This window comes from Colius striatus, chromosome 3 (genome assembly GCF_028858725.1).
Source record: "Colius striatus isolate bColStr4 chromosome 3, bColStr4.1.hap1, whole genome shotgun sequence".
Classification (NCBI taxonomy): Eukaryota; Metazoa; Chordata; class Aves; order Coliiformes; family Coliidae; genus Colius; species Colius striatus.
This window is the reverse complement of record NC_084761.1, coordinates 32242594-32263838: the sequence shown is the minus strand read 5'-3', so window position 1 is coordinate 32263838 and position 21245 is coordinate 32242594. Positions and strand designations below refer to the sequence as shown.

At 44.1% G+C, this 21245-nt stretch overlaps 2 protein-coding genes across 2 annotated transcripts in view; one reads left to right on the top strand and one right to left on the bottom strand.

The window, feature by feature from the left end:
- Window positions 1-5754, top strand: part of MAML3 (mastermind like transcriptional coactivator 3) — a 255308-nt gene extending 249554 nt beyond the window's left edge. Inside the window, exon 5 of the mRNA XM_061994019.1 lies at window positions 1836-5754. Within this exon, the coding sequence (XP_061850003.1) occupies window positions 1836-2827 (992 nt within the window). The 3' untranslated portion in view covers window positions 2828-5754. The remainder of the gene's footprint in view (window positions 1-1835) is intronic.
- A 3249-nt stretch (window positions 5755-9003) lies between these two features.
- MGST2 (microsomal glutathione S-transferase 2) lies at window positions 9004-19414 on the bottom strand. The gene is made up of 5 exons (XM_010196577.2): window positions 19340-19414; window positions 14412-14511; window positions 13169-13239; window positions 11372-11453; window positions 9004-9251 (listed from the first exon to the last, which is right to left on the bottom strand). Exons 1-5 carry the CDS (start codon window positions 19395-19397, stop codon window positions 9119-9121), a joined length of 444 nt encoding a protein of 147 aa, XP_010194879.2. The 5' UTR covers window positions 19398-19414; the 3' UTR covers window positions 9004-9118.
- Window positions 19415-21245: the final 1831 nt, after the last annotated feature.

Here is a 21245-nt window from a genome sequence, read left to right as displayed (position 1 = left end):
GATAAAGCATAAGCTACCACTGCATTTGCCCTGTTGAAGCAAGATCCAGATGGTCTCTCTTCATGCTACAAAATGTTTCACTTATACATTGGAGCTAAAAGTGTTCTCCAGAAGTTTATCCTGCGGCAGCAAAAAGGAAGTGCAGCCATCCTCTGCCTTACGTGCAAATCTGTATAGGAATGACACATCCTTTATTCATACTCTTTTCTCATGGAAACCGAGCCAACATCAATAACAGGGCCCAGTATTCTGCATTCTCCATGAGTGTTCAGCTGTGTTTGTCTGCCACTGAGGGACAGGAGATGGGGACAGATTCAAGAACATTCAGATCTTGTTGTTCAGTTCACAACTCTTAAAGCAACCATTTTGTATTTACACCTCGCCTTGAATAACGTTTGAGGCAGGAGTAATGGCGTGCCTCACGCTCTCAGTTTCACCTGCGGAGTACTGTATTTAGTGTGGTACCGTAGTGACTCAAAACCACAATGAACCTATGGCATAATCAGAGCTCCGGTAATTGTTTTTAAATAAAGATAGTGAATAGAGAAGCATAACGGCTTCCCAGAAATCAATAGCTGCCCCCACCCCTGAAAGGAAGGCACAAGCAGGGTTCAGTTATCTGCCACGGTGTGGAATTTAACAAGGTTAGGATTTTCTGGTTTCCCATCACTGGCCTAAGGTGGAGTAAAATGTGCTTATAGTATCGATTCACTAATACACTCTCCCTGCTTTAAATGTCCACAAAAAACAATTTTTCTTCTTTCCGTAGACTTAATCAGTAACAGTGATATAGAAAATCCATTCATTTATGCCTCCTGAGCTATTAAAAAATTGATTGACCTTCTCAGCCTGACGTTTCCATTTTCAAGGCTTTACTTCTCAAAGACAATGGAGATATTTAAAACAAAGCTTCAAATGGTAAAACAAAGTTCAGCTGCTTTGCTGCCATGAAGAAGGCCACTGGTAGCTTACTCATTTGCTTGGTGGAAGCTGAATTAGGCTTATCTGAGGAAGAGAAGCACTGCTGAATCACAGTGCAAGTGTAACGTGGAAGTCTTAGGGACTAATATTTTTCATGGAGGATGCTGCCCATTGTCACTGATCACGGGGGAAAAATAGGGACAAAAAGAAAGACCCACGTTTACTTTTGGAAGGGGATTTTGACTCCACAGTCACTGCTTAAAAATTTAATTTCTGGCCCAGCAAAAGAAGAGAAAGGCAGGCCTACTTTATTTAGCCCTGCAGCTCCCATGGCTGCGTGGCTTGGTCACCTGAGTAGGTTATTATCAGGGAGGCCACTGCGGCTGTAATCATGCCTCACACATGCCATCGTGTTGCCTCGATTCTTCAAGAATCTGAAGCCACGAATCCCTTTGGGTACACATCCTAAAACTGTCATAATTGAGAATTACTTAGTGAGTAAATCATTGGCCTTTTAACCTTGCCAGCCTCATTTTAGGCCTTAAGGGAAATGAGGCTGCTCGTCTCTATCAGTGGTATTCTCTGCTGAACAGTGTCCTGCTTCACAAATTGAATACAAAACACGATTTTGCAAGTCAGGACAGAGGCTGCAGCCAGAGCAAGGTGGAGAACACAGAATTTCTGAAGTGCAGCTAACCTTAAGCAGCAAGCATGTCTCCCAAGGACGGATAAGCTTCTAGCTCTCTGCTGACTTTCACGTGAAACAGCAATTCATTTTTCTCAGAAAGGACAGCAATCTGAAAGCCTGCTGTGATACAGAAGGCTCGTACGGATTCTCTCTGTAGGCAAAGGTGTGTTAATTGAGATTTGCGAGGTTGTGGGTTTTTTCTTACCTTCCTCCCTTTTTGGTGTAGGTTCTCCCCAGGATATAGCAGCTGTGAGAAACCAAGCAGCACTCCAGAGCATGAGGACGTCCCGAATGATGGCCCAGAACGCAAGCATGATGGCAATGGGTCCCTCCCAGAACCCGAGCACGCTGCCCACGACCGCAGGCCAGTCAGACCTGGGCATGGCTCCTTACAGCAACGCCTCTTCCAGCCAGCCGGGAATGTACAGTATGAGCACGGGGATGAGCCAAATGTTGCAGCACCCAAACCAAAGTGGCATGAACATGGCACATAACGCAGGCCAGGGGACGAGGCAGCCCGCCTCTGGACAAGCGGTGGGAATGGTCAGCAGTTTTGGTCAGAACATGCTGGTAAACTCTGCTCTTCCCCAACATCAGCAACAGATGAAAGGAGCTGTGGGCCAGGTCTTACCCAGGCCACAAGCACCGCGACTTCAAAACCTGATGGGGACCGTCCCTCAAGGAACACAGAACTGGCAGCAGCGAGGCTTACAAGGTATACCTGGAAGGACTAGCAGTGAAATGGCGCCCTTCAATAATGGCACAACGTACCCGATGCAGCCTGGGCAGCCACGGCTGACCAAGCAGCATTTCCCACAGGGGCTTAATCAGACAGTTGTGGACACGAGTGGAACAGTAAGAGCCCTGAACCCAGCAATGGGGAGACAGTTGCTGCAACCACTACCTGGGCAACAGGGAGCCAGCCAGGCCAGGCCCATGGTAATGCCTGCAATAAGCCAAGGGGTCCCAACAATGCCTGGCTTCAGCCAGCCTCCGACACAGCAGATGCCAGGTGGTAGCTTTGCTCAAAGCAGCCAAGGCCAGGCCTACGAGAGGAATCCCACTCAGGACATAACTTACAACTACAGTAATGAAGGAGCTGGGGGGTCATTCTCCAGTTTAGCAGAGGGCACAGACCTTGTGGACTCAATTATTAAGAGCGGACCAGGGGATGAGTGGATACAAGAACTTGATGAGTTGTTTGGAACCCCCCAGTGAATGGATTTGTATAGTCTGGAGCTTTGGTTTTTACATTTGGGAAAGAAAAAAAGGAGAAAGTTGGATGTTCTCCCCATCCTTGGATTGTTGGTTTTTCTGTTTGAATTGGTTTGATTTGGGATTTTTTTGGTTTTGTTTGTTTTTGATCGTGCAAACTGAGCTTATCCATAGCTGACTTTGGAAGATTCAAGGGTCGAATCCCAAGAATCTCGCCATCCCAAGACTTACACCAAGCAATCGCTGTTGTGTGGCAGCACCCACTTTCTGTTGGCAGGGGGGCAGGATGGGGAAACTGGAAAAGTCAGCTGATGCCTCTGGTTGGGAGAATTTGGTCTTTCCCCGCTGACATGAGGCTTCGTTGCACAGCAGTAGGAGTGGTACTGGTACCTCCCACCTCACACAACTGCAAACACATTGCAGCTTTCAGGGAAGCAGATGCAAACAGCTGTGAGCAAAGGCTAAAGATGTCCATGGGCAATTGCACAGGCCCTGGTCAGAAATAGGCTTAACCCTGGGGGCAAGCAGGTCGTGGTGAGCCGTGGGCAGGCACGCAGGGCTGACTCTGGATTGTAACACACAGTACACACGTGACAAACCTAAACAGGCACAGGGAGGTTGCCATTTTCACTGTAGAGTGATAAATATCCAATAAAAGTGTAGGAGAGCGTAAATTTGGCAGTGTGGTGAGGACAGTTTGATTACAGAGCTGCTTCTGGAGATGGCTTAGGTGAGTGGGTTAACTTAATGAGCTATTTAGTCCCCTTGACATTTGCAATAGTGCTTCCCTGTCAGAGCACTTTGACAATTGCCGGCTGCCTGGGGGTGCAAGAACAGCAGCTACAAATGGAGTTGAAGGGCTAAGAGCTGCCAAGAGACATTAGTGTAGGTCCTAAGTGAGTCCCTAAGTCCTCTTCCTCCCCAGTATGTTTCCGGCTCACTTCCTTCTTCTCCTCTCCTTCAGCATAAGGCAAGACGAGCTCGCTGCACGTTTGTTCAGGTGAGCAACAAGTGCCACAAAGGGACAGGCAGGGGAGGAGAACGCAGGCATGAGGAAATGTACAGGGAGGGTTTGGCACAGAGGGTGAGTTTCTCCTCTGCTCTTGAAAAGCGCAAGTTTGGCAGGTGGTGTTGCCCTGGGGTGCCTGGGCTCCCAATGTGATGTTATGTGATCTTCAGTTTTAAACAGATGTTTGGTCTAATCTCTCTAGTTTGCTGGAATAAGAGTTACTGCAATATTTGAAGAACAGGAATCAATGAAGAACTAATGTAAAGATCATTCATGAAAGGGTTAAATGCTTGATGTAGTTATTACAAACACGGTGTCAGCCCAAAGAATCTTTCAGGTGACAGCGAGGTATGACTGTCTCTGCTGTGTGAAGCAGTGCTGAGCAACACTACAATGAAGTCATGACGTGTCTTGTGCCATATCAAGCCACCAGCCATTCTGAATGTCTATAGCAGCAGTTCCCAAGCTGCAGCCTGAGGCCAAGGCAAGCTGTCCTCTGAAAACTGTCACCTTTTGCAGTGTTTTCAGCTGAGAGCTGCTTATCAGGTTATGTAGTGATGCACATAAAATGTTAACGTTACCTGCGGTCCAAAAAGTTTGGGATCCATAAGGTGTGCTCTGCAGGGAAAGCATCTCTAGTGTTCAGCTCCAAGTACCATCCCTCCAGCTACCCATCACCTCCTCGTGTGCCGCTCTCCCTGAGCCCAGTGCCACGAGGTGCTCAGCCGCTGAAACACACAGGAGCTAGGAGCCTTGGCACCTGGCATTTTCAAACCCTGCCTTTCCTTGTGCAGCACAGATAGGCATCACATGAAGGAGTAGGAGTAAAATGGGCCTGGAACCATCTCAGCACCTTGTTACGATTCCCTTTTGTGCAGCGACCCCTTGCAAGGCTTACGTAGACAAGGGGAAGTAGCGGTTTTAAATACTATAATACAGGCAGGACAAGCTGTGTTTTTAACATGGACTTGCTGGTCAAGGAGAGCTATCAATCCAGCATTGCCCTGACTGCTATTTTTTTTAAATGCTTTAGTTCCATCTCTTTTAGCTAACCCTTTTTTAAAATGCAACACTAGGACCTATTCGGTTCCTGCTGAAGATGATACGAGTTGGCCTGTGCGCTGCTTCAGCAGGAGCCAGGATGGGCCATAATTCAGTGAAAGAGAGCACCAGGCAAAGTTTTCAGTCTGTCTGGCAGGTAAGCGGTTCTTGGGGAGACCAATCTGAAGGGAAGGGATAGGCAAAGAGTGAAAGAAGTGGTACTCTGAAGGCATGAGGGCGCAGTGAGGCTGTTGCATGGAGGGACGGCACCATGTCCCTTTCTTCGGTGTGACGGACTGGGTTCTCCTGCCAACACAGAGGGGTTAGAAACACATAGCCACCACACAGCAGCCAACTGCAAATCCATGTTCATCAGGGAGACAGAGGCTGCGGGGAATAAATGATGATGGAGGCCAACTCTGTCGTCTTTGTAAAGCTTCCTCCAAATACTCCGTACTGGGACCAAGTACTAAAGAGGTAGATTTTATTAGATCTGGGATTGGTATTTTTTCTTTCTTACTATGGTGCTGATGTATATGTAATGTTAAAAAAAAATGTTATTTGTAAATATGTTTTTACAATTCTACAGATATCACTGGGTCTACTATCTGTAAAATATATACATATAAATATATATATATACTGTTTGTTTAAAATAGAGTATTTTTATTTCATTCCTTAACTCATCCTTGCTGCAGTGGTATTGCACTTCAGATGATGTCTAATTACTAATTTGTACTGTATCCCTGACAGCAACTTGCTCCATTTTATTCAGATTTTTCTAGTTTTCTGGTTTTACTTTGTACATTAAGCATTGCTTATTTCCTTTTAAGACCTGTACAGAGCTCTGAAAATGTAGAAAAAGACCTGATGTTAACATACCACTTTTAAAGAAAAAAACAAAACAAAACAAAAACAAACAAGAAAAATCCCACCCCAAATAAAAGATGCTTATCTGAGTCATATACAAGGCTGGTTTATAGGGTCATCTCTTACCCCTCTCCTGCGCCTCGCTGGGGAAGCTGGCTTCTGGGGGGCTTCGTAACATCTGTGGAGTTTCAGCTGGGGTCAGGGCATTTTACAGGCACGGCATGGCCCATACCAGGCTGCCCCTCTCGCCCCAGGCTTGTTCAGCAGCTGGTTAACCCCCAGTTTATCCCTGGTAAACATCCCAGTTAGACCCACCAGACCCACCTGAGCAGCTCTGCCTGGAACAGCAGAGCCACGGGTTGCCACAATGAGCTGCAGGACTGGGAGTGCTTCGTCAGGTGTCTGCCTTGCCCTTGGTCATGGTGCCCCTCTCAAGTGAGATGAGCTTCCCAAAGTGCCTGTGCTGTGAGGTGAGGTCTACGCTGAGACGGTTGTTATGGGAGAAGTTTGTCCCCAACTGGACCTGTTAAAAGTGGCAGCTCCAAACTTGTGCTTTTATTCCGTGTAGGGAGTAGGGAAGTGCTTTCAGGGAAGAAGACAAGATGGAGAGCCAAGGATATAGGAGTCATGTGGATGAGATCTGGGAAAGCAAAGTAAGGTGGAAGAAGGGAGATGTGTGGTTGGATGTAGAAAAGAAGAAATGGAGAAACTGGGGAAGCACGAAGATTCATGCTTAGAGGAGATTCCTGTCACCTACTACTACTACTACTACTACTATGTGAGAACTGAGCTGTAAGAAGCCTTTTGGAAAGTGCATGTAGACATGTTGAATTTACATGATCTGTCCAAGGTAAACATGCCATGTAGACCTGAAGGCTCACATTGGTTTCTCTGTGTTTCCAGCCTACTGGAGGGTCAGGGGGCATCAGCCATTGGGCCTCTGTCTGCAGAGCCTGATGTTTGCGATGTCAACGGGGCTTGGCTCCACATACAACCTTTAAGGTGAGGCTCCCCTTTTCTCCTTAATGTCAGTCCTTTACCATTCTAAATGCAGATAATGGGCTACGAAGGAAGAGATTGGCCCAGATCAGAGCAGCTTGCCAGTTATTCCTCAGCGTGTACTGGCAGAGGGCTTGCTGAGAAAAGATGCTTTCAGCAAGGACCCCTAAGTACTGACTGACTTTGAAGCTGCAGCAGGGACCGTTGTCATTTCTGATCATGACCGACAGACAAATATTTGCGTAGACTCCCAGCCCACGCTGAATGTGCAGCCTGATACTGACTCCTCCATCAGCAGGCAAGAAACAGTACGGCATGGTTCTCTCTGAGGTTAAACTAAGTACTGACATTGACAGTATGTGTTGGCTGTTATAGATGTGTGTTGTTTTTAATGATAGATGAGTCAGTCTTTAACACTTTTCAATCATAGACATTCTGTCCTGGCTCTACTAGGCCTACTTCTGCTTTCTGTTAGCTGGTGCAGTTCCTAAAACCTTAGGTTCATGCTTTTGCCCTTGCACACCACCCTTTGTGCTGCTGAGTTATGCTTTGCAGCCTCACACTTGCATTTTTCGGTATGTGAAATCATCCCTGTGCAACAGCAGTTTGTATCTTTCTGTGGAAAGGAATAGAAAAGAAGAGATGAGGTATGGGAAGCTATCTATAAATACGCCAGTGCACTACAACAGGTAAGCTTGGAAGTGAATAATTTCAGGGGCAAAGACCTGTTTGAACACAGCGACCTTTGGCTCTCCTCTGATGTGCATGAAAAGCCTGTTGTGTAGTTTGGACCTTTGTCTCGGTTACAATTCTGGCAGAAGCATTTCCTGCTGCCTGTGGCTGTTTGAAAGCATCATGGACGGGGGGTTAGGTGGATTTTCTCTTTCAGTCCGCAGAAGGAAAGTTAGTGGAAGAATTCCCAGTGATTTTGTGGTTGTTAAATCTGGCCCTGTTGTACTTTTTCCCTGGAGGCAAGTGCCAGAGAGTTGTCCTTCCCACAGCTCCAGTTCACCAACACAATCTGTCCTTTTCATCTCAGCATCTGTTATTGGACCCATATCTGGCACCTTTGGACTTGTTGCATTTTATTGTTTCAAATGCTATTTCAACCTTTGCCACCAGCAGGCACCAAGTTTGTCTCTTAATCACAAACTTCCGCACTTGTGTCCACTTTTTTGATAGCAATAGGTTACTAGGAACCTGATCCAAGACAGAATTATTTTGTGGCCAAGTTATTAACCTCAGTACACTTTTAGAAAGACCATAAGCATGTTCATTATATAGACCTGGCCTGAACACCATTACAAACACTCAGTATTTTTTACCAAATCATGTCTTCAGAGGCATGAGAAGGAAAATTTCTGCCTGCTGGCCCTAGTATGAGTCTATTCAGCATTGCCTAAGTTATTTGAATTATCAGGAGCTACCAAAATGGGCACGTCCTTGCTTCTCTGTTTTATGTAATTTAAATTGACCATCAACATACTTTGAGCTCACAGCAGCAAGCCATGACTTCCCCCCACTTTTAGCAGAAAACCATCACTTTGTCATGTTATGATTCCCAGAACTGGGATGTTTGTCTAGTCTTTCCCACACCCCAGCCATCTGTGCCGTGGTGGGAGACAATGCAGTAGACCCAATTGTTAGGAGAGCATCTGTGCCTTCCTTTTGTCTGGGCTGGCTCTCCCTCTCACAAATGCTGTGCTGTGGGTACAGCCCGTGTTCAAGAGGCTTTCTGTGTGGACTGGAATCTGCCTACAGGAGGGCCCCACTTCTGCAGGAAGAGCATTTGAACGTGGTGTTGAACTGTAAATGCACGTATGACATCAAAAGGCATTCACAGAAGAAAGCAGTGTTTCCATATATGCTTAAGCAGCCTCCTGCAGTGGGATCGGCTATACCTGGAAAACTGAGACCTCGCAGTGTGTTGCATGGAAGTGTGTGTTTACTTTCGTGCAGGACGGATGGCGCTGCTGGGAGAAGCTGAGAGGAGCAAAGGAAGAGCACAGAAGCATTGGCAAAGCTAAAGGACGTTTTGGGTAAGATGGGCTGATGCTTACAGTGCCAGTTGCAACTAAATTGCGTAGTGAATTAATGAGTTTAGTTTTATGTTATTTGTTTAAGGTACACAATACTGTATGGGAAAATAGAATGTTTAATTGCAAATAGAGACATGACATGGCATTCTGTCTTACTTGACTCTGTTTCACGAGTGTAGGGAAAAGGGTATAAACAGCTCAGGAAAATCATTGCAATGGGCTTCTAGTAAAGAGCTCTGATGATTTATTCACATGCAGCTTATCATCTTCTTGTGTTCAGGGAAAGCAACTACAGTTTTGGGGGGATTTTTTAAGAAAAAAAGCCCCACAACGTCTTCAGAACAATTTCTGGAGTTTCTTCTTGATGTTGAAGTCAAGGTATTCATCCAGAAAGCTGTTAACAATCCCAGCTGCACCCAGGATTATCAAGCAAGCTAGAATTATCACATTCAAATAAAAACCTGTTATCCTAGAAATGGAAAACAGAAAAACGCCGTTATGAGCTGTACATGGTGTGTTTACAGTGAAACTGCTTGTCCAGTTGAAAAGAGTTCTAGTGCAGACTCTGCTCTGATAGGCATATGATGGGCATTAGCTGCTGCTGGGTCTGCCTCTGCCAGCAAAGCGAGCAACGAAAGGTCCCTTTGGAGAATCCCACCATGTCAGCACTGGAAAGTGGTCTGAGGAGCTTGTCAGCCTTCCATTTACAGCTAGCTGTACCCATACCCACAGAAGCTGAAGGGATTCATTGCTTGGGCTTGGGAAGTCTGAGAATCTCATTGGTGCCTAAAGATTTGATATAGGTAGCCTTTCTGGACATGCCATGTCTAGACATGGATTTGAAAGTAGTGAAGTGTGAGATTTCATCAGTTTCAGGAGAGCATGAAAGAAGTTTTTAGCTCAGTATTTTAAGCATCTGTCAGAGCCAGCTGGAGGGAAGTGTAAAAGCTCATTGCAAAGGCCTCCCAGAACAAAAACTATGTAGAAGGTGCATATTCCTGTTGTGTTCTCAAAGCATCCAGCCTTGGCAACCTGAGCTCAATGCAGGTGGTCAGGTGCACTTGTGTGTGTTGTAGCCATCTCTTTGAGTAGGCAGACCAGGTGTGTTTTTCTAAACTAGCATGGCTGCAGTCAGTGATTCCAGTTGAGATTTGGCATGAAGACCAAATACCTTCTCGATCTTCAGGCTGCTGGAGGCTTGCTATTTGTTTTGGTGCCAGGCTCTGCCTGCCTGACTTGTGTTGAAGCCCCAGGCAGGGCAGCAGCACAGGCTATGTGAGTAAAGCCATTTTCTAGGACTGCTGGGCTGACTCTCGGCACTCTCTGGTGCATTCAAAGAAATTAGAGTCTCAGCAGAGTGTGAAGCTCTGTCTAACGGTGAAGCCAGCCCCTGTTCACAGGCTTCCTTGAGAGGCTGAATCTATTAGGCTAAAAGTACTGAGGTGAAGCATGGGAAAGTTTTCTTGAACAAAGGACTTTTGAGTTTGTTGATGAAAGAAAAGTCCATCATGCTCTACTTCGTCATTTATTTACACAGTTTTGCTCCCTAAATGTCCTTAACAGGTGCTAGTTTTCTGGCTGGTGTTAATTGTATCATTTGAATTATTCTACCTGTTACTGAGAGATACAAAATTATCTGCATATTTGTGCTGGAATACAGAGCCTCTCCCTTCTGCCATTCAAGAGCTCTTCCAAAGAGGGCAAAGGATCAGTGGAGGTTGTAGTGAAGGAGAATGGCAACATCGATAACGTGAGCTATGGAAAATAGCCCTGTAGTAGAGTATTTTGCTGCTGCAGGAATATTCATTCCCAAATAGCCTGATTGTTCTCTGTCTTCCGCTAGAAATATGCATCCTAACTCTTTTATGATAAGCCTATATTGTTTTGTTTTGGTTTTATGACTGATATGTGTGCTGGAAAAGGAGCCTTAGGTCAGGACACAGAAGATGGTGTTGTGGCATCAGAGAAACCAGAAGTGAACTGTGTGTTTGCTTATCTCAGGGAATGTTTTGTCAACATGCACATTTGTTGAAGCAGAACTCCTGTTAGGAGATGCTGTGCACTTTTCATTAATGTATATATGCTTATCTGAAGCTGTGTTCTCTTATCTGTTCAGTGAGAGTTCATCAGCCTACAAGGCCAGATTTGCTTGCTTCCTTTAGTACATTTTGTATGACTAAAGGTCTTAATGTAACAAACCAAGGAAAAGTGAGAAAGGGCAGACAGGCAGGCATGGTGCAAGCCTTGCCTGAGCAGCCTCCCACACAGCAGTCCTGAGCTGCAAATCCGTGCTGCTGTTTTCAGACCTCTGCAAGTCTGGTTGCCAAGATGCTCAATACCCACACGGCAGGCACGCACACAGTGAGTGTCAAACCATCTCATGACCTGCAGCACATGCACATCTTAACCTGGGCTTCTACTGTAACACCAGCCCTCTTCCCTGAGGCTTTCTGCTTCAGCCCTCTTGCTGATGCTTTACATGTGTTGCATTCAATTATAGTCACCTTTCATTGCCAGTCTTTGGCTCTCGGCCCAGCTACAGACCACAGCCTGGAGCTTTCAACCTGCATTCAGTTGGTAACTCTTTACCTTCCTTTCGCAGACTGTACATAGCCATGGAAGTACTTGTAGCGGGCAAACACGTACAACACACCCAGAAAGGAAGCTAATCCTGAGGAAGAACAGATCACAGACAGTTAGATCCTCTAGCTGTATTTTCTAGTTGCATAAGTCTGGGGATTTTCGTAGCCACCCATACCCTGGGAAGTTATCTTGGGAAAGAATCATTCAAAAGAGATATATTTATTCTTAAGCATTCACTACAAGGAGGCTCTTGATCTGGATTTACAGGTAGGGGTGGGCATACTTCTGTGTTAAAGCAAGTTTAAAAGCATTCCCTGAAAAGCAGCTTTTGAAGACTGACAGGAATCTGTAGCCCCCCACCCCAGTTTGTTGGTTATCCCTGAGACAGGATAGTGGGCTGGAGCAGTGAGGCTTGACCCAGTGCAGACATTTCCTATTGTTATGGCAGTTCATGATAAAGGGGAGTATTTGTTTTGGAAAGAGAATCTTATTTATGTTGTTAATAACCTGCTTTGCATTTATATAGCAGCTTTTATCCAAGGACTTGAGAGAAGGCCTTAGTGAAGTTAGCTTTCTGACCTCCCTGTGGGAAGAGTATAAAGTCACTGCTATTTGATAGATGGAGCAGGGTGTGTAGGTCAGTCATATTATCCAGGACTAAGCTGGATAAATTTGTGTTCTTTAAAACCATGTGAGTGAGTATTACAGAGACAGCTTTTACTGTGTTCTGGATTAACTCATGTAAACATACCTATGGGAGATGCTCAGCTGAAAAAATGACTTAAAGGGGAGGTTAACACAATCCTCACTCTCTTACATGACAGCATGTGTCTGTGTTGCTGTTTAGCAACTGTGATTTTCCTCAAGGCAAATGTCTGCCTATGAACACATAGCTTGTACCCAATTTGTTGACTTAAGTGGTGCTACTTTGGATTTACAGGGAAGAAACTAAATCACTTGTTTAGAGCAAACATTAAAAAACAGAGAAGGCGCTCAGGAAGGAGACATGTAGTGAGCATGTAGTTGTCCTTTCTGCATGCTTCTAAAACGCTGTCTGAGGAAGGGTTAACAAAGCAGAATGCAAAAATCAGGCTCTGACACAAGTTCTAGCTCTACAAGAGTCCACCCCATCTAACAGAGTGAGAGCTATGAAAGGTCGGTGGCTTCTGAGTTCAGAACATTTGTTACAAACAAGCGTGCTGGCTGCAGACCTGCTGTACAGTATCTGTGGCTGGAGATGCCGCTGCTATGACTGCACGTCAGTGCCCAGTGCAGTGTTGCAGCACAAACAGGCCATATCCTAGTGGTGGCATCACTCACTCAGGATGTACAAACCCAAAGGCTTGGTGGCTTCAGCTCCATCTCCATCAGACAAAGATCCAGCCGCAGGGGTGAGTGAGCGCTCTGACCTGAGTCTTTTCAGGCTGCCTCCTGCCCAGGGACAGCAGCTATGCTTGATGTCCCATGAGAATTGTTATGTAACGTGCAAATAGTGGAAGGCATCTGAGAGCTGCTCTTTTGAATGATTCACCCTGCAAATCCACTTGAATGTATGATAAATGTGCCATGTATCTGGATCCTTGGTTAGGAGAGAGGAGTGAAAGTTGGTGGGGCTATGTGAAACTCCATGACTAACTGGGGATTTCAGTGTCACTAAGCATTCCTTCTAGAAAGGCTATGCTAAGGTAAGGCAATTAAAAGAAGAGGAAAAGATGTCTACACTCATTTACCTCCCAATAAAACTGAAGTGTTTTAAAAAGTTCCATACAACCTCTCAGTCCAAGACAAAGGAAAAGTGTTTACCTTGATTAAAAAACCATCCTGCAGTCCAGAGGACAGTCAGGAATATGGGGTAAGACTCCACACAGTTTTGTCTGCAGGATAAATTTGAAACAACATTAGTTTGGAAAGGAAAAGAACTAAGGGTGACGTTCTCAAGGAGAATCAGTTTGACCTCTTTTTGTTCCTACTTAAGTTAATGCTATTGAATCCAGTGAGAGCACAGTCAAGCCAGCAAGAGGCACTCTTAAAAATCGCCTTCTTTGTAACTTCAAATACAAACTATTAAAAATGTTTCCTGGTATTTAAATTTAGGCAAAGATCTGGAACCCAACTACGTGGAAATAATCCTAACTGGAGCTCCTGTGAAGCAGAGGCAGGCAGGAATTCCAGCATGTGGATGTGATGTTAATCACTTTTCTCCACACTCGGTCTGCAAGTTTTGTGGGTCAACATTCCCAGGACTGCAAGAGGAAGGACAGAGCTGTGAATAGGCAGCTTGGATTGCTCTGCTGAGCTAAACTACCGTCACGAAGTACTATCAGACACAGACAGCACAAAGTAGACCTTCTTATGGTGAGGACCACAACATCTTTATTTGTGGACACCATCAGTTTTCCCACCTACCATTTAGTTGGAATATCTTCTCTTGGTTGTTACAAATTCATTTCTTGTCAACAAATTAGGCAACCTTCTACATCTAACTCATTCCGTTATCTAATATGGTGTCTAATGTATTCTATGTTATTATTGTTATCCACTGCAACTACTGTTACACCAGATGGGATTGTTCCCATAAATGTAAATACTTTTGCATACGGTCATTAGCTAATCACAAATTGAAGCCCTTCAGGAAAATGCCCATCTTAGGCAGGCAATTCTACTGTTATCCACTGGGAAGACAGAGCTTTTCAATGCCAGTCTTCCACCTAGTTTTGGTGTTAGCCCCAGACCACGAGCTGGCAGCACAGCTCGATTCTCTGAGTTACAATCAGTTAGCTCTCAGCCCCTAGTTAGGTTTGAGTAATCTGATTACAATTTGAGCAGGGACTGTTCTCCATGACCTGAGCTTACCTCATTGTCATTAAAACAATAGTTGAGTCATTTGGAAAGCAATCTGTTCATTATTTGTCCTTTTTGGGTTTTGGGGTTTTTTTTTTGAGCAAAAGATGAAAAGAGAAGTTAATGTTTCAAGGTAACGTTTAGTTTTTTTCTTCTGGACTGAATTGTTACTCATTGCCACCCTCCTAGTGATCTCCAGACTTACTGTGCACGAAAAGTTCTGTCAAATTCAGGAGCTCCACTGACAGCTGGAGGTATGATCTTGTGCTTCATTCTTGACTTTCCCACCAGCCAAGTAAAATGACCTGCAAGCAAAAATAAGGGCTCATGAATTACCCAGTTCCTCAGTTTGGTTGTGCCCCTAACACGTCAGTAGTTTTTAAAATAGAGACCTTTGTTCTTTATCTCTTTCCATTTTGTTTGACAGAAAAAGGACCAATATTAGATAAACTAGTTTTTACCCTACAAAAATTTAGATCTTGTCTTCAAGAGCAACTCTCAAAAGGAAGAGGAGAAATGACTGGTTCAGAAAGATATTAATTTCCTTTTTGCATTTGCTAAACTAGCTTTGACTTACATATCCTTCCTCCTCATCTGAGTCCTAGATCTATGTGGCCTGGGAGCAGCTTGGGAGCAGCCTGGTTACCCTTAGCAGGGTCTCAGTAGTCAAATGGCACTGATGGAGGTCACTTCCCTACTTGTTTGAATAGCATGTGGTCATTTTGTTTCAGTGACACTAAGAGCTATGATGCATTGAAGTATGGGGCAGTGTTAACAGTCTTTTGAAACAAAAAGCTGGTAGCCACCTTCTTAGAGTTATTTCCCTATATCTTACAGGACATGCTTTGCCATCTGTCGGCACTGAAATTCAGCATGTTGGAAAGAGCAGAGTGCTGCAACTGGGGAGGCTGCAGCCTGGTCCCTGTTCCCCAGCTCATCTCCCAGAGAGCTCTGAGAGATATCTGCTAGAAGACTTACGCTGTTTCCACCTCCACTGATTGGAGATGATCTTGTCTTGTAAGAAGCACTTTTTAGAACTGATGCAGTGCCATGAAAAAGATAGATTGCTTATTGGACAGTGACTAAGTATCAGTTACTTGTCAAAAAAAAACCCCACACCATTCCAACACTATCTCTGAACTTCTGGCCTGTGTTTTTAGGACAACTTCTGACATGTCTATGTGTACCTCGTTGCACAAGTCTCCCCATGAAAGCTGAACCAAGGCTCACGCAGATAAAGACAATAAACAGAGAGCCAATTTTCTGTATGCATCAGAGCTGTTGGGCCTCACTTTGTTTGACTTGAAAACTCTCAGAGTGACTGTTATTTTTCTAGCCATGTCATAGCCACCCTGTAGGAGAAGCTCACTATCTACCTTCTGCCTAAACTTTACCTGGACCCAGAAACCAGGCACTCACCTCAGTTCTCTAAAAATCCTTGTCTAAGAGGGAAGCCTAGAGCAGACCTTCTGTCCTCCCTTCTGGGAGCCGTGACATTAAAATACGTCTAGAGATACTAGAGGTGCTGCCCTGTGCACCTCTTCCATCTCAGCATTTGTGGCCAAAGCCTTTTCCCAAAAGAGCATTTTCCCATCTGTCTTCTCCCCATATAAGTAATTATGGGCTATGTTCAAGTGACCTCTTAACCTTTCTCTCCAGAGACTAGTCAGAGCATCTCAGCCATCTCTCTGTAAAGCAGATTTACAGGACCTTTCATTGCATGTGCATCCAGTGAGACCTCCTCCACTCCCACCCATGTATCTCTTGTCATGCCTGGTGATTCATCCATTATCTGACACCTTGCAACCCTTTTGGAAGGGAAAAATGGTAGCAGAGAGGGTTTAGGGAACATGCTTCAGGGAGACTGAAACTCATGGAAGCATGACAACTACCCCTAAAAATATATTGTGGAAAACTTGACTGAAAAGATGCTTTTTAATTTCTGTCGCTCTCAAAGTGATCTAATTTTTTTATGACAAATGCCACATGCTGGCAAATTCTGCCTGGCTTATCAGTCAAAGAGCTAGGTGAGCTATAGTGTTGTGTGCAATGGTGTTTTTAGCCAGCAATGCATTCCTTTTTTCTGGCTTCACTAAGCCATTCGGTACTTACAACTGGTCTGGGACCAGGATTTTTCTGATGAGGAGCTAAGTCAAGCCAAAGCCATTCATTGCATCCAAATCAGTTGAGGAAAAAGAACCACCTTGAATGGATCTTGGAGAAAATAAACTTATTGGTGGGGGAAAATAGAGTAAAGAACCGTAGAGGCTAAATTGTTCTTGTTTGTTCAGTACAATTAACCAAAGCAAATCATCGAGGCTGTGATATAGCCCTGGCCTCGGCTGCAATGGGACTTGCCCTTGGGATTGCTTGGTCAGCAAGGCTCTAGTCTGAAGGGCAGACTCTGGTTAACCATGCACAGAAACCAGTTGTGGTGGTGCAATAGTACAGCTGGCCATTATAAAATCCACTCTTGTGTGGCTTCCACTGTCATTGATGGGAACTCGGCTTCAGTTAGGGACAAGTGGGCTCTTCCCTGCTGCTGCAAACCAAGCTGTGGCACTATGTCAAGGGCAAGCTAGAGCCATGCCTGCCACTTGTAAAGAAAAGGTGAGCCCAGAGTGCAGAACAAGAGAGGTGCCAACCAGGGACTTGAAAACAGCTCAGGAGAGGAGTAATTACTATATTTTTTTGTTAACTGCAAAGGACTTGCCTTTTAGTTTGTTTCTAGTGAATGGAAAGTAGCAAAGTAGCTCCAAATTTAAGTTTTGTGATTATGGCTTAACAAGGGCTGAAGTAAATAATAAAGCACTGGGGGAGCTCTTCTGCCCCGCCCACCGAAGGTGCTGTCGTGAGGACTCCAGAAAGCGTTGCAGCAGGGGTAAGGGAAGGTTTTCATAGCCTTTTCTTCCCCCTGTATCGAGTTGCTCAATCCTAGCAGGCTAAATTACATGACTGAGGTAGCTACAAAGTACGCTTGACTTGCCTTTGTTTGCATTTTCCTTTTTTGCTTTCATCTTCAGGTGACATTTATGGTTACTGAGTTAATATCTTTAAAAATAGGAGGCAAAGCAGGCTTTCAAGGAACGTTACTCTCAAACACTTGATATATGTTAAGAAGCCTGTAGAGAAGGTGATACCTGTATCACAGTTATGATGGTGCATGTTAATTTGCATGGCCTGGCCTAAGAAGTTTAAAAAAAACCAAACACTTCTTAATAATGTCTTGCAGGGTCCTGGAATTACTCAAAGTAGACAAGCAGTGAGACTCCCATCCTCCCTGTTCTCTTCTATATCAACGGCTGGATTCGTTCTGTCCTTTCACTGGATTCCCTCATTTTCCCTTCAGTCTGTAAAACACTAATCTCTCAAGCAAATCTTAGCTGCTTAAAAGTGGATTCATGACTGAAAAACACTTCCCTCGTTGTTTCTGCTCTTTCTTTTTACCCTGAAGCATTTCTTGCACAGCTTAATCTGACCTGATGGTTCTGAGACACTAAATCTTGTACTTCCCATGATTGCTAAGTGAACTCTGACTTCCAGCACTGCTTCAGGGAGGTGGTATTGCTCATTAGCACCTTCCTAAGTCAGAATGGCTCAGCAAAATAAACAGAAGAGCAAAGGGAGCACTAGTACTGTGTGTGCTTAGCGTACTTTGTACACAGGCTGAGCTGCTCCCTTGCATGAATTGGTTGTAACACATGCTTATGGTGCCAGTTTCACAACGTTTGTTGTTCAAGTAAGCCAAGCAGCGATGATTTAAATCAGATCAGCAGATCACATTCTTATACAGGTTTCTCTCTGGGCTTGATGTCAGACTGTCAGTGTAAATTAAAACTCCAGTTATCTTGTCTTTTCCCTGATTTCAACTAAGATTAACTAATGTAGATTAACCCTTACAAGGAAGAACACGGGATTTTTCCTCTTCCATTCACAGTTTCAGTGTCTTGTACAATTCCTTGAGGTTTAAAACTGCAGTGCTTTTCTGAATAACATTTGTTTGGTTTAAATCCTTCACACTTTTATGTTCAGTATAAAGGCAGGCAAGTTGAACTTTCTCAGAAGTTGATAAATATTGCCACCAGACAGAAGTATTCTGCAAAGACTGCAAGGGTATGTCATACCTGATCCAATGCCAGAAAAAAGAGGGTATAGACTTTAAGTGGTTTTTATTTGCCTTCTGTTGTGTTGGGCTTTTTTGAACCTGGAAGTGTCACATTCTCAAGTTTTTTTTCTGCCTGGTCCTAACTGTTATTTCAGTTGATGCTTTGAGAACAAATAAACAAAGGAGCAAGCCACATATTTAGGTTGTAAGATCAATTGGCAGCACTATATAGATAATTGAAAAAAAGCAGAGTAATTATTTTCAGTGCTTTTAATCTCATAGTAGCATAGTACAAATGCCTTCAAAATGTATCTTGTTTGCTGGTGTAGGCACAACTATACAACCTAACCTATTTCAAAGAAAATAATGACAAGCATTAAAAGTCCTACAGCAGTTATAGACTGACATACAACAAAAAGAGCACCCCAGACTTGCCCACTTCTTTCCCTAGCCCTTGATTCTCAGAGTCATATCAGCAGGGCATATAACAAATCCATTTGGATTTTAAAGAAATGTAATGATGAGGGTATAATACGGAATATCTCCTTATGACTGCCACCTGGTGTAAAGGTTTCCTTTCTTCTTTAATTTTGCATACTTAGTGTATAGCTCTATTTTAGGAAACAGTTTTAGAAGCGCTTTCAGTCCAGTGTATTTGCTTTCACAAATTTACTCTCACTTTTGAGGTTTACAGTTTTACAGGTGCCTAAATAAGAATGGAAACCAAGACACAATGTGGTTTGAGGGTATCTTTGCAGCTAGTTACAATCTGTCAGAATAGTACGATTCCAAAAAGTCATCAAACAGAACTGAAAACAAATTTGTTTTCCCCACAGGGAAAAGTAATCTATCCCTCTGAGCCAACTCTCTGTCAGAATACAGAGAGGGTAAACTCCAGTGAGAAAAATCTTAGGAGTTCTCAGAAATTCAAGTTACAGAACAGCTAGTTTACAATAAAACAATTTCCAGTACTTCAGAACCAGTGGAAACCTCCCCAAGCCCCAGCCACACAGCCCCATGGATCTTACATTGCTGGAAGACGGAAAGGAGAGAGACGGCCGCAAGCAAAATGAAATCCCCAGCCATGTTCTCAGCAGCTTCCGTGTGTGAACAGGGCGTGTGTGTAGAGGGGAAAGCTGGAGAGAACAACAAGGGAAAACAACAGGTGGGAGAATTATACTGCTTTACAGCATTGCAACAACGGTCTGACTCAGAAATAAAGCAGCCAAACTTTTTAAAACGAGAGTGCAAAATTACGGCCGTTTTTCATTCCTGGAAAAGTTCAAACGCAGTCAGCCAGCCCTGCCTGCCTCTCGCCTGCGTGAAAGAGCAGAGAACAAAACCTGCCTTTCCTGCCTCTGTGGATTCAGCTGTTCTTTTATGTCTTAGCTCTCAGTTTCAGTCTCTTTGGGGGCGAAGACATTTTGTTCTGTGTTTGCAGAGGGTCTGGTGCGGCGAGGTCTGCATCCATCACTAGCAGCACCACTCGAAAGCAGCAGGTGCAGGAGCTGCGAGGGGGCAGCGGAGCTTTGTCCCGTCCCTATGTCTGATTTACGGGTTTTGCTGAACACGCGCAGCTTTGGCTCTGAGGAGTGACAGGACAGCCACTTTACATGTAGGCAGCATGCAGGAAAGAATTGTTCAGGATAGTTCAAAAGGTAAAACAACTGAGAAAGAAAGAGAGAAAGAAAGAAAGAGGAAGGAAGGAAGGAAGGAAGGAAGGAAGGAAGGAAGGAAGGAAGAAAGAAAGAAAGAAAGAAAGAAAGAAAGAAAGAAAGAAAGAAAGAAAGAAAGAAAGAAAAAGAAAGAAGGAAGGAAGGAAGGAAGGAAGGAAGGAAGGAAGGAAGGAAGGAAGGAAGGAAGGAAGGAAGGAAGGAAGATCTCCCCTCATTTTACTACCTGGACTGTGCTTCCAATAACTTATGCCTAGTTCTTAAACTGGGAGAGATTCTCTTAAGGAACGTTTCTTTATCAGCTAGCCCTGAGTAACAGGAAGCTCAATGTCATTAGCCTTTTTGACCCTGTGAGGCCACTGGAACAAAATCAGTATAATGTTTGTTGTGAGTCCAGGATTATCGATCCACGTTGCCTCCAGCTGATGTCCAAGAGGAATAGTTCATTGACTTCACCCAAATTTGATAATTTTAAAGGCTAATATTAAAGGACTTTAAATCAGATATTTTGCCTTGCTAAATTGTAATAGCTTGCTTCTTGGGTATTAATTCAGTATATTATTCTTTCCAAAGATTAGAAGAGTAGATATACTTCAATAACAGTGATTGGAAGTTTGTCCTTAGTAACTCTTTAATTGCTGACTTATGCACTTTAATTGCAGTTCTTGACATAGTGTGGGTTGGCTTCCCAGCCACACAGTCTCTCTTTGTTTTTTAGGGACTGGCTTAGAAGAGTCCAAAGTATTGTCACCCTGCTGATACAGGGAAGTGACAGAGCTGGTCATTTGAAAAGTTAAAACAACAAGGGCTAAACATTTTAAGCTGACATTGAAGTTACGAGGGGCTTTTTTCTGACTTTATTTAAGGGATATGAATTTCGAAATAGCAACGGGCGTGCAAAATCCAGCAAAGATTGACTTAAAAGTAAGCAGGAATACAATTTAGGGCAGGAGGTTATATCCACAGAAATATTATGTCACACATCCATTATGGCTGAGCTAGAGTCTGCTTGAAATTCTGTTTGCTTTCCAGTGACAGCAGAGAGTTGGTTGTTGCCTATAGATTTACAATGCTTTTTGTCATATGTAGTTCACAGCCAACATTATGTTTCCTCCCTGTATAACTCAGAACACAAATTCGGATCATATACAAAACAAGGATGGATTTGTTTGTGGTTGTGGAATTACAGCAGTACCTCAGATGCCCAGAGTTTTATGATGCGTATAAGCCCAAATATACAAATAGATGCCAGGATCAACCA

What these genes read in the sequence shown, in the direction of transcription:
- MGST2 (XM_010196577.2), bottom strand. Translation starts at nt 19,397, where the DNA reads ATGGCTGGGGATTTCATTTTGCTTGCGGCCGTCTCTCTCCTTTCCGTC. An exon ending in CCTTTCCGTCTTCCAGCAAT is followed by an intron (nt 14,512 to 19,339) that starts GTAAGATCCATG and finishes TTTTGCTTGCAG; the next exon opens with GTCATTTTACTTGGCTGGTG. An exon ending in GACAGAACTTTTCGTGCACA is followed by an intron (nt 13,240 to 14,411) that starts GTAAGTCTGGAG and finishes TTTATCCTGCAG; the next exon opens with ACAAAACTGTGTGGAGTCTT.